The 14246-nt window shown below is 43.0% G+C and overlaps 1 protein-coding gene across 5 annotated transcripts in view; it reads right to left on the bottom strand.

The window, feature by feature from the left end:
- Window positions 1-14246, bottom strand: part of cdk14 (cyclin dependent kinase 14) — a 276173-nt gene that overhangs the window by 133818 nt on the left and 128109 nt on the right. For all 5 annotated transcript variants that reach the window (XM_083761515.1, XM_083761516.1, XM_083761517.1 and 2 more), the window contains one exon: window positions 4150-4273. In XM_083761515.1, the coding sequence (XP_083617641.1) occupies window positions 4150-4273 (124 nt within the window). The remainder of the gene's footprint in view (window positions 1-4149; window positions 4274-14246) is intronic.

The following is a 14246-nucleotide window of genomic DNA, read 5'->3' as shown; positions in this document are numbered from 1 at the left end:
ATTGCCCCCCCTCCCCCCATACGAGGCCCCAGGCTGCACTCACACATAGACACACATGTCTTGTGTCTGTCTGGTGTCCTGTCCGTTTTTGATGGCCGCTCCAATTAATTTCCAATGGAAGTCACATGGTTTGATGGGGGGGGGGACCAGACACAAGACTTGTGTCTTGAATGTGTGAATGCAGCCCTAGAGCCCACCTCCTGGTCCCTCTGTCCATCTCCATGTTTTTTTTGTGTTTTCACTACAGCGCCACACATCAAAACATCAGAAGTAACAGATCCACAAACCATGCGTTTCGAGCTCGTTGATATACTGTAGGTCAGGGTTTTCAAACCATTTCATATCAAGGTCCACTATTTATTCGGCATTTGAGCCATGGACCACCATTTGAGGAGTTTTAGCCTCTCAGACCCAAGACTTAGAATGCTTTGTCGTCATCGGACAGGATTTTGTCCACAATTCCATGCTGTATTGATGTTGGCACCATAAGGAGAGACATCAGGTGTAGATCAAAATAACACTTATTCTAAATGATCTAATTGTGTAGACTTGTTTAACAATAATTAAACTCTTGAGAGCGTAAAATTAAACCAAATAGACCCGTATTGACTTACTATTGTACTCCTGAAAAGATATCATACAATGGCTGCTGCTTGGGGGTCCTTGGCATGGAAAAGTCTGGGAATCAGCAAATTCCTGCAAAGACCACACCATGCCTTTGACTATTCATGTTATAGAGTGGTCTTTATAACAGCTTAATATTGCCCGTTCCAGCCACCCCCATGCCTGTACCCAGTGCCCACCCACCACCCTCAGGCCCAGCCACAAGCTCTCGCTAAACCCACCACCCACCTCCACCCTCTTTATGCTCATCTGATCTGATCATTGTCATTCTGTCTACCGCCAAACATAATAGAATGCTTGAATATTGTTAATAAATTACAGTTTTAATCTGCAAATAAATAAAAAAAGACAGATCTGGGTGTGTGCAACACCCTTCGACTTCCTCAGAGGATGTCGAGGGTGGGCTTTGTGGTGGGCATGAGGGTGGGATTTGGGGTGGGCTTTGGGGTGGGCAGGCAATATTTCTGAGAGGGAGCTTTCAGATTTCCAGTTTTTAAGAATATATTTTGTTCCCAGCTGTGCCAGCCAGCAAAATAAAGTATGTCTTATGATGGTTTACTTTTCAAATGGCCACCTTAGATCCCCTGCCGCAAGCTAATGCGGTGAAGTCCTGTCAGAACTAATGCTGTACTCTATATTTCATGCTAATGGGTTTCTGTCTTGGAAGAATCTCTTTTCTCTGATCGCTATCAATTAGGCACTTTCTAACAAAACGTCTCTGTCGGGTGGAAACCTTGTATGTCCAAAAGTATGCATGAAAAACTAAAAAACTAAAAAAACACACCCGTGTTCAATGTTGTTACTATTTAGTGACAATCTCTTCATACGTTTCATGGGTTAAATATTCATAAAAATCCACGTTCACTTTCAAAACTATAAAAATAGCCGATCTACAAGCTAGATCTATAATATCTCGCGATGCAGCACCTTGTTGTGAGCTTGTAGATCAGAAACCTTCTCGTTACAGTATCACAGACGACGTAGTCTACAGTATATAGGGAACAAATCACGAGGAAAAAAAACACATGGAAAATACGAGGTTTTCATGTTCTGACAGCAACGGAAATAAAGGGAATTGCAGCACTTTAAGCGGGGCTGGAACAAGCAAGCATGGCTTCATCCTCCCAGGCCACATCTGTTTCAATTATACGCAGTTTTACTCTCATCCCCAAAGACAGCACTGGAGCTGTGTTCTCTCTGCACTCGGCACATATCCACTCACCTGCACCTCCACTCTCCGTCTCATGCTAGCTACACAGTGAATGCCTGCAGCCATACTTCCACCTCCACTCTCCGTCTCATGCTAGCTATACAGTGAATGCCTGCAGTCATACCTCCACCTCCACTCTCCGTCTCATGCTAGCTATACAGTGAATGCCTGCAGCCATACCTCCACCTCCACTCTCCGTCTCATGCTAGCTATACAGTGAATGCCTGCAGCCATACCTCCACCTCCACTCTCCGTATCATGCTAGCTATACAGTGAAAATAGCCGACCTGCGAGGCTTGTATAGGTCGGCTATCTTCCTTTTCCACAGGAGCATAAATTAGTTTACTAACTAGCCTCCATTATTTACCCCCCACAACAACCACCACCACCACCAGACTCCCTGGTTGGTTCTCAGCTGTCAGGCCTTTTTCAAGGCCAAAATGAGGCCAACGGGGATGCCAGACGGACCCATACCGCACACACATACACACACACACACACACACACACACACACACACGCATGCACGCACGCACAGACGCACGCACGCGTATGTGAGCATCTGGGTGAACGTGCACCCACATGCACACTGCCTCACACCTGGCTAGTTCCCCCAAACTAGTTCCCTGAAGGTAATGGCTGATTATGGCTTTTTTGTGTGTGTGTGTGTGTGTGGAAGTGTTTCTGTCTATGTGCGTGTACGCATGAGCATGTGCGTCTGTGCATGCATTGTGTGTGTGTGTGTGTGTGTGTGTGTGTGTGTGTGTGTGTGTGTGTGTGTGTGTGTGTGTGTGTGTGTGTGTGTGTGTGTGTGTGCGTGTGCGTGTGTGTGTGTGGCCAAAACAAAGCCAGGATAATAACCAAGGGACTTCCATTCTTTCTCATTTAGTGTGTTGTCCATTACTCCCCCATGCAGAGGCTCATTTGCCTGGCAGTAATGTTCCTGCACTAATTCAGACCGTGCATTATTGATGAAGCTGTCACCCCCCCGCCCCAACACACACACACACACACACACACACACACACACACACACACACACACACACACACACACACATGTCCAGTGTGCACGGACCAATTAGACAGGGCAGAAACCTCCTATCTCTATATTCTAACTTTCTGCGTTTTTTCAGAAATGAACACTCAACTTGATCATACTACGGCGTTGCACAAAAGCTGATGGATCTGCTACTTAAAAAAAAATATATATATATATATATATATATATATAACATTACTATTGATAATGATGGGGTGGGTCGAAAACGCTTCCGAGGGTTTTGAGTGGGGCCCTGAAGCAGAAAGGGTTTGGACACTATCGCCGTAATCTGACTCCCATTATCTTCAGACTCCAACTCACCTACATATTGCACTTCACTCTCCTTGTAGACCTTGTTATTGCCACCTTCTGTTCTCATGTTTTTGTTTCGTAGATTTGTTTCCCTCGAGCCACAAATGTACAGAATGTGATTTAGATGTTGGACTCATTGTTTACATGATATCCTAGATTCTTTGAGGCACTACACTGTTCTCTACACTGTTTATTTACCTTGTCGTTGTTTACTGGACTAGATGTTGATGCTTACTCTGCTCATTCTGATCTCGCAGTCACTCCGGGTGAGAGCGTCTGCTAAATGCCTAAATTGTACATGGCAATTGTAAAGTCCACTGTTCAGTTTTCACCCTGTCGTTCGTTGACTAGGGTTCATAACCACTTATACTCCAATCAAGCACTCGTGTCTGTTAAATGCCTAAATTGTCAATTGCCGAACTGGATGCATGGTGAACCAATGAAAGACAGAGGGGTTTGAGAGGTGCTTGGATGATGAGGAACAGAATGAAAGACAGAGGGGTTTTAAGGGCTGCTTGGATGATGAGTAACAGAATGAAAGAGAGGGGTTTTAAGGGGTTTTCAGTCTGCCCATGTGGGCAGTGTTTATGCCAAGGTGCACCATATGACAACTCTACGGGATACCTTTATAAGCACTGACAACACTAGACGCACACAAAGACAGACAGACAGACAGACAGACAGACATCACAGCTAGACTGACAAAGGGATCCAAACACAAGCAGACATTTGACCACGAAAACCCCATATGGTTGAGCGTCCCTCAGGGCTCTATACTAGAGAATTGTCTGATGCACGTGCACGCACGCACACAAACACGCACACGCACCCACCCACACACACACAAGCACACAAACAGACCTGCATTGCAGAAGCCAGATTTAATTTGTTTGGGGAAAAACACACAAACACTTTCTCTCTGTCTCCGTCTGTCTCGGATTCAACAGCTCCATTGTTGCTTACCAAAGTCGGCCAGTTTGAGCTCTCCGGTGTCGCTGATGAGCAGGTTCTGAGGCTTGAGGTCGCGGTGCAGGATGTAGCTCTGGTGGATGTAGGACAGACCCCTCAGCAGCTGGAACAGGAACAGCTGCACAGGAACACACAGGGACACAAACGTCACACTTTCAATCAAGGAATCATTCATGGGTTTATGCTCATGGCGTGGCATCCAAAGGGGCCCTGCTGTCTAGAACACGGCTGGTGTATTTGTCCCCTCTATGTCAAGGGGATTCTCAAGCCTTTTCAACTCCAGACATGTTTTGACTGTCGTCGTCCCCCCCCCCCTCCCGTTACCCGTATCTGTGCAAGCTTCACAACGCCTCAGAGCGCAAGACTTTGTTTTTTTACACTAAGCGATTGCCGGGTGGATGGCTTTTCAAAGCTTAGTGAAAACAGCAGGAATGGCTGGCAAGGGCAGCTATAGACAATGGTTTAACTCTGGTAGTCAATGAGTTAAAGTCATTCAATTGTCACTTTAGAAATGTATGTATACTGTATGTTGTTTAGTTTACTGTTGAAAGAGAAAGCCATGTTGAACGATAAGAAAATCATCTGGGGACCCTCCTCCCCAAAATAATGTGGGGACCCCCCCTAAGGGGTCCCGAAGCCCAGTTTGGGAACCACTGATGCAGTCTACAGCTCACGCTAGCATGGCTCAGGAATCAAGATACATGTATATTCCATTATCGAAGATTGTCTCCTTGCTGCGATTGCCGCAAGGAGACACAGATTGCCGATAAGTCTCAAAGACGCCCGGAGAGAATCAGGATCTAATCAACACGTAGCGTATAGTTTGTGCAGTCACACAGTAATTACTGTTAGCAATCAAAGATGACCTTGAAACCTGCGGCACAATGCTCCCCGTGTCCCTCCCACGCAGTGTAGTCAGGCTACTTGCATCTCTAACCAGCATTAAACAGTGTAGTCAGGCTCCTTGCATCTCTAACCTGCATTAAACAGTGTAGTCAGGCTCCTTGCATCTCTAACCAGCATTAAACAGTGTAGTCAGGCTCCTTGCATCTCTAACCTGCATTAAACAGTGTAGTCAGGCTCCTTGCATCTCTAACCTGCATTAAACAGTGTAGTCAGGCTCCTTGCATCTCTAACCTGCATTAAACAGTGTAGTCAGGCTCCTTGCATCTCTAGCCTGCATTAAACAGTGTAGTCAGGCTCCTTGCATCTCTAGCCTGCATTAAACAGTGTAGTCAGGCTCCTTGCATCTCTAACCTGCATTAAACAGTGTAGTCAGGCTCCTTGCATCTCTAACCTGCATGAAACAGTGTAGTCAGGCTCCTTGCATCTCTAACCTGCATTAAACAGTGTAGTCAGGCTCCTTGCATCTCTAACCTGCATTAAACAGTGTAGTCAGGCTCTTTGCATCTCTAGCCTGCATTAAACAGTGTAGTCAGGCTCCTTGCATCTCTAACCTGCATTAAACAGTGTAGTCAGGCTCCTTGCATCTCTAACCTGCATTAAACAGTGTAGTCAGGCTCCTTGCATCTCTAGCCTGCATTAAACAGTGTAGTCAGGCTCCTTGCATCTCTAACCAGCATTAAACAGTGTAGTCAGGCTCCTTGCATCTCTAACCTGCATTAAACAGTGTAGTCAGGCTCCTTGCATCTCTAACCTGCATTAAACAGTGTAGTCAGGCTCCTTGCATCTCTAGCCTGCATTAAACAGTGTAGTCAGGCTCCTTGCATCTCTAGCCTGCATTAAACAGTGTAGTCAGGCTCCTTGCATCTCTAACCTGCATTAAACAGTGTAGTCAGGCTCCTTGCATCTCTAGCCTGCATTAAACAGTGTAGTCAGGCTCCTTGCATCTCTAACCAGCATTAAACAGTGTAGTCAGGCTCTTTGCATCTCTAGCCTGCATTAAACAGTGTAGTCAGGCTCCTTGCATCTCTAACCTGCATTAAACAGTGTAGTCAGGCTCCTTGCATCTCTAACCTGCATTAAACAGTGTAGTCAGGCTCCTTGCATCTCTAGCCTGCATTAAACAGTGTAGTCAGGCTCCTTGCATCTCTAGCCTGCATTAAACAGTGTAGTCAGGCTCCTTGCATCTCTAACCTGCATTAAACAGTGTAGTCAGGCTCCTTGCATCTCTAGCCTGCATTAAACAGTGTAGTCAGGCTCCTTGCATCTCTAACCAGCATTAAACAGTGTAGTCAGGCTCTTTGCATCTCTAGCCTGCATTAAACAGTGTAGTCAGGCTCCTTGCATCTCTAACCTGCATTAAACAGTGTAGTCAGGCTCCTTGCATCTCTAACCTGCATTAAACAGTGTAGTCAGGCTCCTTGCATCTCTAACCTGCATTAAACAGTGTAGTCAGGCTCCTTGCATCTCTAACCTGCATTAAACAGTGTAGTCAGGCTCCTTGCATCTCTAGCCTGCATTAAACAGTGTAGTCAGGCTCCTTGCATCTCTAACCAGCATTAAACAGTGTAGTCAGGCTCCTTGCATCTCTAGCCTGCAATAAACAGTGACTATTGTTGCTGTCGGGCAGAAACCTCCTATAGTATATCCGTATTCTAACGTCGTGTTTTTTCGTAACTTAACGGCCCTACTTGATCACATTACAGTGTCACACGAAAGCATCAAAAGTGTAGCAGATCCACAAGCTTGAAATGCTGGGCAAAGCGACGTGTTTTGAGTTTGTCGATCTGCCAACTTTTGCTTGTTTTCAATGTTTAATCCTGAAAAGTAATAGTTTTGGACATATAGGGTTTTCACCCGACAAGAGACGATAATACACAACACTGGGGAATCCTACTGCCCAACCAACTCTGATGGTGTACAGAACCATATGGACCCGAGTTATAGACCGAGACCGGTAAGGTTCCATTTGTCCACTCTCAGAGCTAAACCAACACTGAGGATTTTACTGTGTGTCTGACTGCCAGTACAAGAATATATTCTGTCGTGCACTGCAGTCCCTGTTGAATACGCTGCTGCCAACTAAATACCGGTAACCTCATTTCCCCCAAAAATAAATTGCATGCAGGGCACTAAACAGGACTTTCAATAACAAAACAGAAAACATACAATGAATGTTCGAGTCATCTGTAATGCAAGGCACACACTCATTGTCCGGCCATCTGCTTTCAGGTTCGTTTTTGCTTTTATTTTATGAGAATGTGTTGCCTAAAATGGATTATTCTCTGTCGGAGTTGTCACGCTAAAATAATTTGTCGTTTCAATTTCAGAAACACTGAAATTATCACGGTTTTATCATTAGGTTGAGGGCTCCATGTTGCGAAACAGCTGCTTCAAACGCAAAATGCAGATAGAAATCAGACTCATTTTCAGATTCTGTGATTAAGCTGCTGGCTTGATAAATCACATTTTCATTCTATGCAGCTTATGAGTTCAAATTTATATTGTGCTGCACCACCCTTTACGTCTTTGTGGGCATTTTACAGACAATGAACCAATGAAAAGTATAAAAAAGCGCTTCCAACTAAACCTCCTAACTCCATTGGATCCTCAAACTGACAGTCAAACCACCTCCACATTAATGGTAAAAAAAAAAACCTAACTCCACTTGAGCTGTATTTGGGTAAAGTGATGATAATACCGGTATAAAGGAATATAAGCACAGAAGATAATAGTTTACAGTAAGCAGTATAATAAATGTCATGTCAAGGACCCCCAAATTAACGCGTGCGTGCGTGCATCCCTGCAGGCTAAGTTGTTACTGTTGATTGAATGATTTGAGTAGTGGGGAAATGCTGTCCATCAGAAGCCAGGCACGGTGAGTGGGTTCATTGTCTCGTTTGAAAATGAGAAGCGCTGTTGAACTCCCAAAACTAATTTACAATTAAGCTCCGTTTCATTCTTTCACATCTGCGCGTGAACACGCGTGAACACACACACACACACACACACACACACACACACACACACACACACACACACACACACACACACACACACACACACACACACACACACACACACACACACACACACACACACACACACAGTGTCAATAGTGACCAATCAAATGGTAAATGGTGCATTTATATAGGCCTTTTATCCAAAGCTCTTTACAAACAGTAGATGGTGCATTACATTCACTCATTCACACAGTTTTACCCACTTTAATCCTTACAGTATATACGACTATTTGAACAAATCTCAGATCTACAAGCTCACAGCACGATGCGCGGTGAGCTTGCAGATCTGCTATTTTCAGAATCTTCAAATATAATATGTTTAATTGTTTTTCATTTTCTGTTTATCATAACCTCATTTCATACTCAACATTCCCTCAGTATTCAGTCATTATCCAACAGTTTGCTGTTTAACTATGCCGGCTAAGTTAGCAATCAGTTGATCTTGACTTCTACCGTTTTATATGCATATGCATATATTCATTCATTTAATTTCATCATTTGGACAGAGACAATTGGTTGGTCAAACATACTTTTATTCCTTTCAAAGTCCAACAGTTTGACAACATAGTAATGATAACTCAAACACCCACTACTCACACCATCCTCATTTCCTGGTCAAAGTTTCACAAAAGAGTCACTACTGAATCCACTTCTCCTTTTATAGGTGGAGGATTCAATTGGGTTGCACCATGTTGCAGGGGTGCATGGGTCTGGTAATACATACTATTTAGTATGATTACAACGAGACGGGTTGTTTAAGACCTGGTTTGTTGATTACTTTGATATCGACAAATATACTGTAAATGTTGGGAAATGTTTTCTGTGTTGCATGTTCACTAGATTTGTAAGTGAATGCTTTGGGGAAACCTGTCTCTAGACAGATGGTATGGGCCAATAGTCAAGAGGCCTGGGTTTGAGTTGATGTAGTCAGTCCATGGTGAGACATGGAGGAAGAAGGGGCACAATGCGGGAAGCTCTGCCCTAGGACAGTGTTGGGACTGGTCATGTCCACACTGGATGCTTGAATTTAAGCATGTCATTTAATTTAGTTATTTTCATTTTATTTGGAAGTTATATTTTATTTTTGTGAAAAATATTTTCCTGCGAAATTATTTTCAACCTTAATTTTTGGAAACCTTTGATGAAATAAACCTTTGGCAACGATGGCGATTTTTGGTATGTCCTTTTTCTGTGCACCTAGCCCTCATCAAACGGACTCATTTACATGCCCAATAAACAGTCCATGCAATGAAACATGAAGGTGTGATATATATAAGGTCCTTAATTTGAAGCGTAACCAATAAACGATCTGAAAATGCGTCGCATATATTTCACGTCACACATTTCCACATTCGTGGAAATTGATGCTTTTTATTTGCGATAAAAAAAGTCAACCTTATTTCGAAAAGTAAATATGTCGCTTTAATATTTGCATTATGTGTGGATAAAAAAAAGGTGATTGTATTAATGCCAATAAATTGTACAAAATAAACTCTCCTCAGTGTGTAAGAAGCTTTTGTTTGCGTGGTAGGGTCACGGGTGGCACACCAAAAACAGCCGATCTACAAGCAGAATCTGTCTGCACTACTGCCCTAAACATGTAGTGTTGATGTTAGGAAAAAACACATAAGCACCCGGGAGGAAGTTGACTAAGGAAGGGGAGGAGCCATACCTAGTTCCTGTTTCTACACAAAAAACAAGGTGGCGCACCCAGAGGCAAAAACAAAATCCCTCCCCTTCCATTTTTAACTGAATGTTTTCCCAGATTGTGTATTCCTAAGCAGATTCAGAGGAGCTTGGACATTTCTCATCAATGTGTTGTGCGAGTGTGTGTTGTCCGACACATCAATCAGCGCGTAATGACTCGAGCACATTCCCTGAACTTCAAGTTGTGCCTCTTCGCTCATTTTCTCTGCTCTCAGCGAAACTCCACGTCTCAGCCAATTAGGCAGCTCGGAGCGCCACGGAGTCCAATCAGGGGGTTCACACTCGCCTGGCATCTGGAGTCAACGGGTCAACAGTTTGAGAGGTTCCTCAACTCTACACGGTGATGAGACGACGAAACGATCGGGGAAATTAGAAAGGGAAATGCGTGTGTTTACTCATGTATATCAAAACCGGCTCGTTTGAAGGGCCCGGCATTGTCAAGTACTGCACTTTATGTGACTGTGTTGCATTAAAAAAAAAGAAAAACAGAACTGCTATTGGCACCCCGATGCAAACATCAAAGGCTGCTTAACGGAGATGCTTACCGTTTCTGCTATGGAGAGAAACAGAGCTATGCCGCCCAATTAGCATAATACTATTTGATAGATAGTGCAGATTCTTGTTTTCAAGATGGCCCCGATTTGAAGGGAAATTACAGCTACACACAGGAGCTGTCAGATGGAGTGGATACATTTAAATTCAAGGCTGGGTCCTGTATGCTAAAAATGGAGGGGGAAGAATGGAAAAGGAAGATTAACGTGTTGTCGGGTGGTTTTGTGCGACTGTACTGTCATCTTGTGTTTTCGGCGGTACAGATGGAAGAAGAAGTACTCTTTTACCACAATATACAGTAAAAAAAATACCCTGTCACAAAGTAGAAATACCCTGTCACAAATTACAAGGCCTGTATTCCAAATGTTACTTGAGTGAATGTGAATCAAAATGCAATGGCTGCACTGCATTACCATAGCAAAGCAAAAGGCACTCCAAGTTTTCAAACGATTTAAAAATAGCCAAAATATAAAACAAGTCTCAGTTTGTTTGACTAAATGTACTTGGTTACTGTACAGTACAGTTGGAGCTCATGGCGGTCATGCACTTGGCAGTCTGACAGAGCAGACATCTGCTAGGAGACAGAAAAGGCTCAGCCCACTAGAATAAGTGACTGGGATCCGTCCGTCCATCTGGCTGGGAGGTATATGAAAGGACGCCGGCAGACAAAGGCGTAAACTACACTAATTAACCCACTGTAACGAGGCTGGACGAGAAAACGAGAAAGAAAGAGAGCAAGGAAAAAAGAGCAAGAGATAAACCAAAGGGTGAACAGAGGCATTACAGACAACCACATTGGCAACGGGGGCGAGGGGTTCCAAGTACTGTACTCAAGTACTATACTTAAGTAGTAAGTACGACCTCAGGGTTTACTTGGATATTTCCAATTGTTGATCATTTATACCTCCGATTCTAACCAACTGCATCTCTTGTTACTCCACAGTGAAAGGTCAGCTTGCCGTCTGCCTCCAACAGAACAGATTTATTTTCCCAGATTGTGTTCTTGATCAAAACAAGCTTTATTCCGCTACAAAATATCATGTTTCGGGTGAATTAAAATAAGATCGCGGGAGACATGGCACAGCCACTTTTACTTCCGGTTTCCGGACCATGATATTCTCGCCATCAAAATAAGACTACCACTGACAAGATTGTGAAACTGGTTGAATTAAATGATTATTTATTCTGGCATTGAATGCGTTTTAAGGGGAGAGGAGAGGAAAGTAGATAGTTTAATCCTGGAATGTGTTCTGTCCAGTATGTAGGCCTGGCTGGGGGAATTCCAGCCCTGAGATTGTAATGTAAATCTGTTTGGACATAAGCTCAAAAGACAAATCACAATAATGAATAATGAGACAACACAAGAATTCGGAGTTATAGAGTATAAAGATTTACTCGAGTAAGGAGACAAGACTTACACGAACCTGTTTCATGTATTGGAAACCCCAGTCTGGCTCCCAGAATGACAAGACAGGACAGCCTTTATAGCTCTCTCCCACACAGACAACCCCCCAACATATAGCCACAAGGCATTCACCAAATGGGACAGTGACGTCATAAAACAAACAGCACTGAAACAGCACCAACCTGTAACTTGGAGTATTATTAACTGTTTATCTCTACATTTCCACGACAAGATCAGCTGCTGATGAGATTGAGGGATGAGGGGGGAAGAAATAATTGCCAACATAACCACAGAATGTCCTTTTATCCACGTTAACCATGTACAAAGTTATACACAAAGAGAAAAAACCTTCCAAGTGCATGTGGTTTAATATGTAAGCACCGCTATTCCAAAGCCGCCACACGTCCCAGACTCTTCTCCCTTGTGGCTTCAAAACTATGGACTATTGCACTTCACATTGCAATCAGAACTAGTGCAGACTCACTCATAATCTTCCACTGTAGTCTGAAAACCCTCTTCAGACTGCGTATGTAAAGGCTCAATTTATGTAATTTAGATAGCATTTTATGTAGACATAGCACTCTATAGTGTATACGCATAGTTTAATTATATAGATATTCCACTGTTAGGTTCTTAGCTTATGTACGATTCTTGATGACTATTTTTTATGTATTTGATGTATTACCATGTTTTGTTCTTGCTTACTGTAAATCGCTCTGGATTAAGAACGTCTGCTAAATGCCAACATTTAAAATTGTATAGCCTTCTCAGGTAAACTTTTAAACTCTTTTCAACAATCAGGGGGTAATACATACTTTTTTTGGTGGGTAGATTTTATTGAGCTGGACATTTTGAAAGTATCTCAAGTCAAGTGTGAGCACCTCTGTTGTAGATCAACTAGTGTTGCTGTTTGTTGAACAACAAAGTATATAAGGCTTCGACCACCTGAACCGTCTGCGCAGCTTCACTATTCATGCAATAATAGTAGGTGAACTGGTGGCAGGAGTAGCAGATCTACAAGCTCACAACACATCACGTTGTAAACAAGTGAAGATTGGCTGTTTTTGCCAAAGAGATTTGGTGCAGAGGGACAAAAGGATGGGGCCAAGGACACCAGGAGACTTCGCTCAAAGAATTGTATAGGGTAGGTATAGGGTAGTTATAAGCAGTGGACTATGTGTTGCGCTCTACCTCAGCAATCCATCTCCCAGGGGTCTAGTGCAGGGGTAGGCAACTTAGGCACGGGTGCCAACATTGGCACAGGGGAGGGTGATCACTGGCACACTGGCATTAGTATGAGAGAGAGAAGGTTTTTCTTTTAAAATGAAATATTCCAAAAGAAAGTGTAGTCAGTTAAATTAAGTCTATTCACATCTACAAATTACATGATAATTTACATCCTGCACATAATTGTACATTCATTCAAACTCCTAAACTCATGACTGGGGAGGGATTAGGTAGGTTATTGCTCTGAGTTTAATGATCATCAAAAATATTTCTAAGCTTGTTATGTATATCCTATATGGACAATCAAAATCAGTTGGGAATATTTAATGTTGATGTGGTGTCATAATTATATATGGCACACTGACTATCACGGAAATGAAAACATGGCACTTGATGTGAAAAAGGTTGCAGACCCCTGGTCTAGTGCATTGTAACGGGTACAGACTCCCATGCTCTGGCCGATACCTCCTACGTACTTACTAAGAGAAACAACAAGCCCAAAGTTGCTTATAATAAGCAGAACTGAAACACAGGTGCAGCTGTGAGAGCACGTACACTCCCTCAGCATCACAATGACAACTTGGCTGTACAATTCAAGCACACTAATAATGTTTTATGTCTCTCGCCTTTGATTGATTAGAGTTTGTCGGTATTGCGGCTGAAATTGAGCACAAGTGGCTGTGACATCATCCACAGGCTGCCATGGAAGTGCTCTGCTTATTAGATTGTATATGCACAGTGGGGCGGAATGGTCATCTCCCAATGAGATCTACACAGATCAATGGCAACCCGATATGCAGTGGTGGAAGAGGTAGTCAGTACCGTTGTAGTAAAGTATCAATACCACAATGATAATAATAATGCCATTTATGTAACGCTTTTCTAGATACTCAAAGTCGCTTTACAGAAACTAAAAACAACTTTATTTGGAAAAAATAGTTTAAAGTAGTTAAAGGAACACAAAAGAGAATAAAAGGTGGAAAAGGGGATCAGAATTAGGTAGAATTAGGTAGGGAATGCAAGTCTGAAAAGATGGGTTTTGAGTGTGGGTTTTGGTGTGGGGGCGAGGGCCGCTTTGATGTGAGTTCCATAGGGACAAGGGAGGGCTGCACCACATTGTTTCTTTGTCCAGGAGATTGGCCTCCATGTATAAGTATGTACTCTGTTAGTGTATATTAATCCATTCTGACCTGAGATCAGATTTAAAAAATGTCTGTTTGAAAATGACAGTTTTCTGAAAAAGCTATGTTTCTATGTCAGTCGTTCTTCAATTT

This window comes from Protomyctophum parallelum (genome assembly GCF_964188405.1).
Source record: "Protomyctophum parallelum genome assembly, chromosome: 3".
Classification (NCBI taxonomy): domain Eukaryota; kingdom Metazoa; phylum Chordata; class Actinopteri; order Myctophiformes; family Myctophidae; genus Protomyctophum; species Protomyctophum parallelum.
Note: the sequence above shows the minus strand (reverse complement) of the source record. Positions and strands in the feature narration are given on the sequence as shown.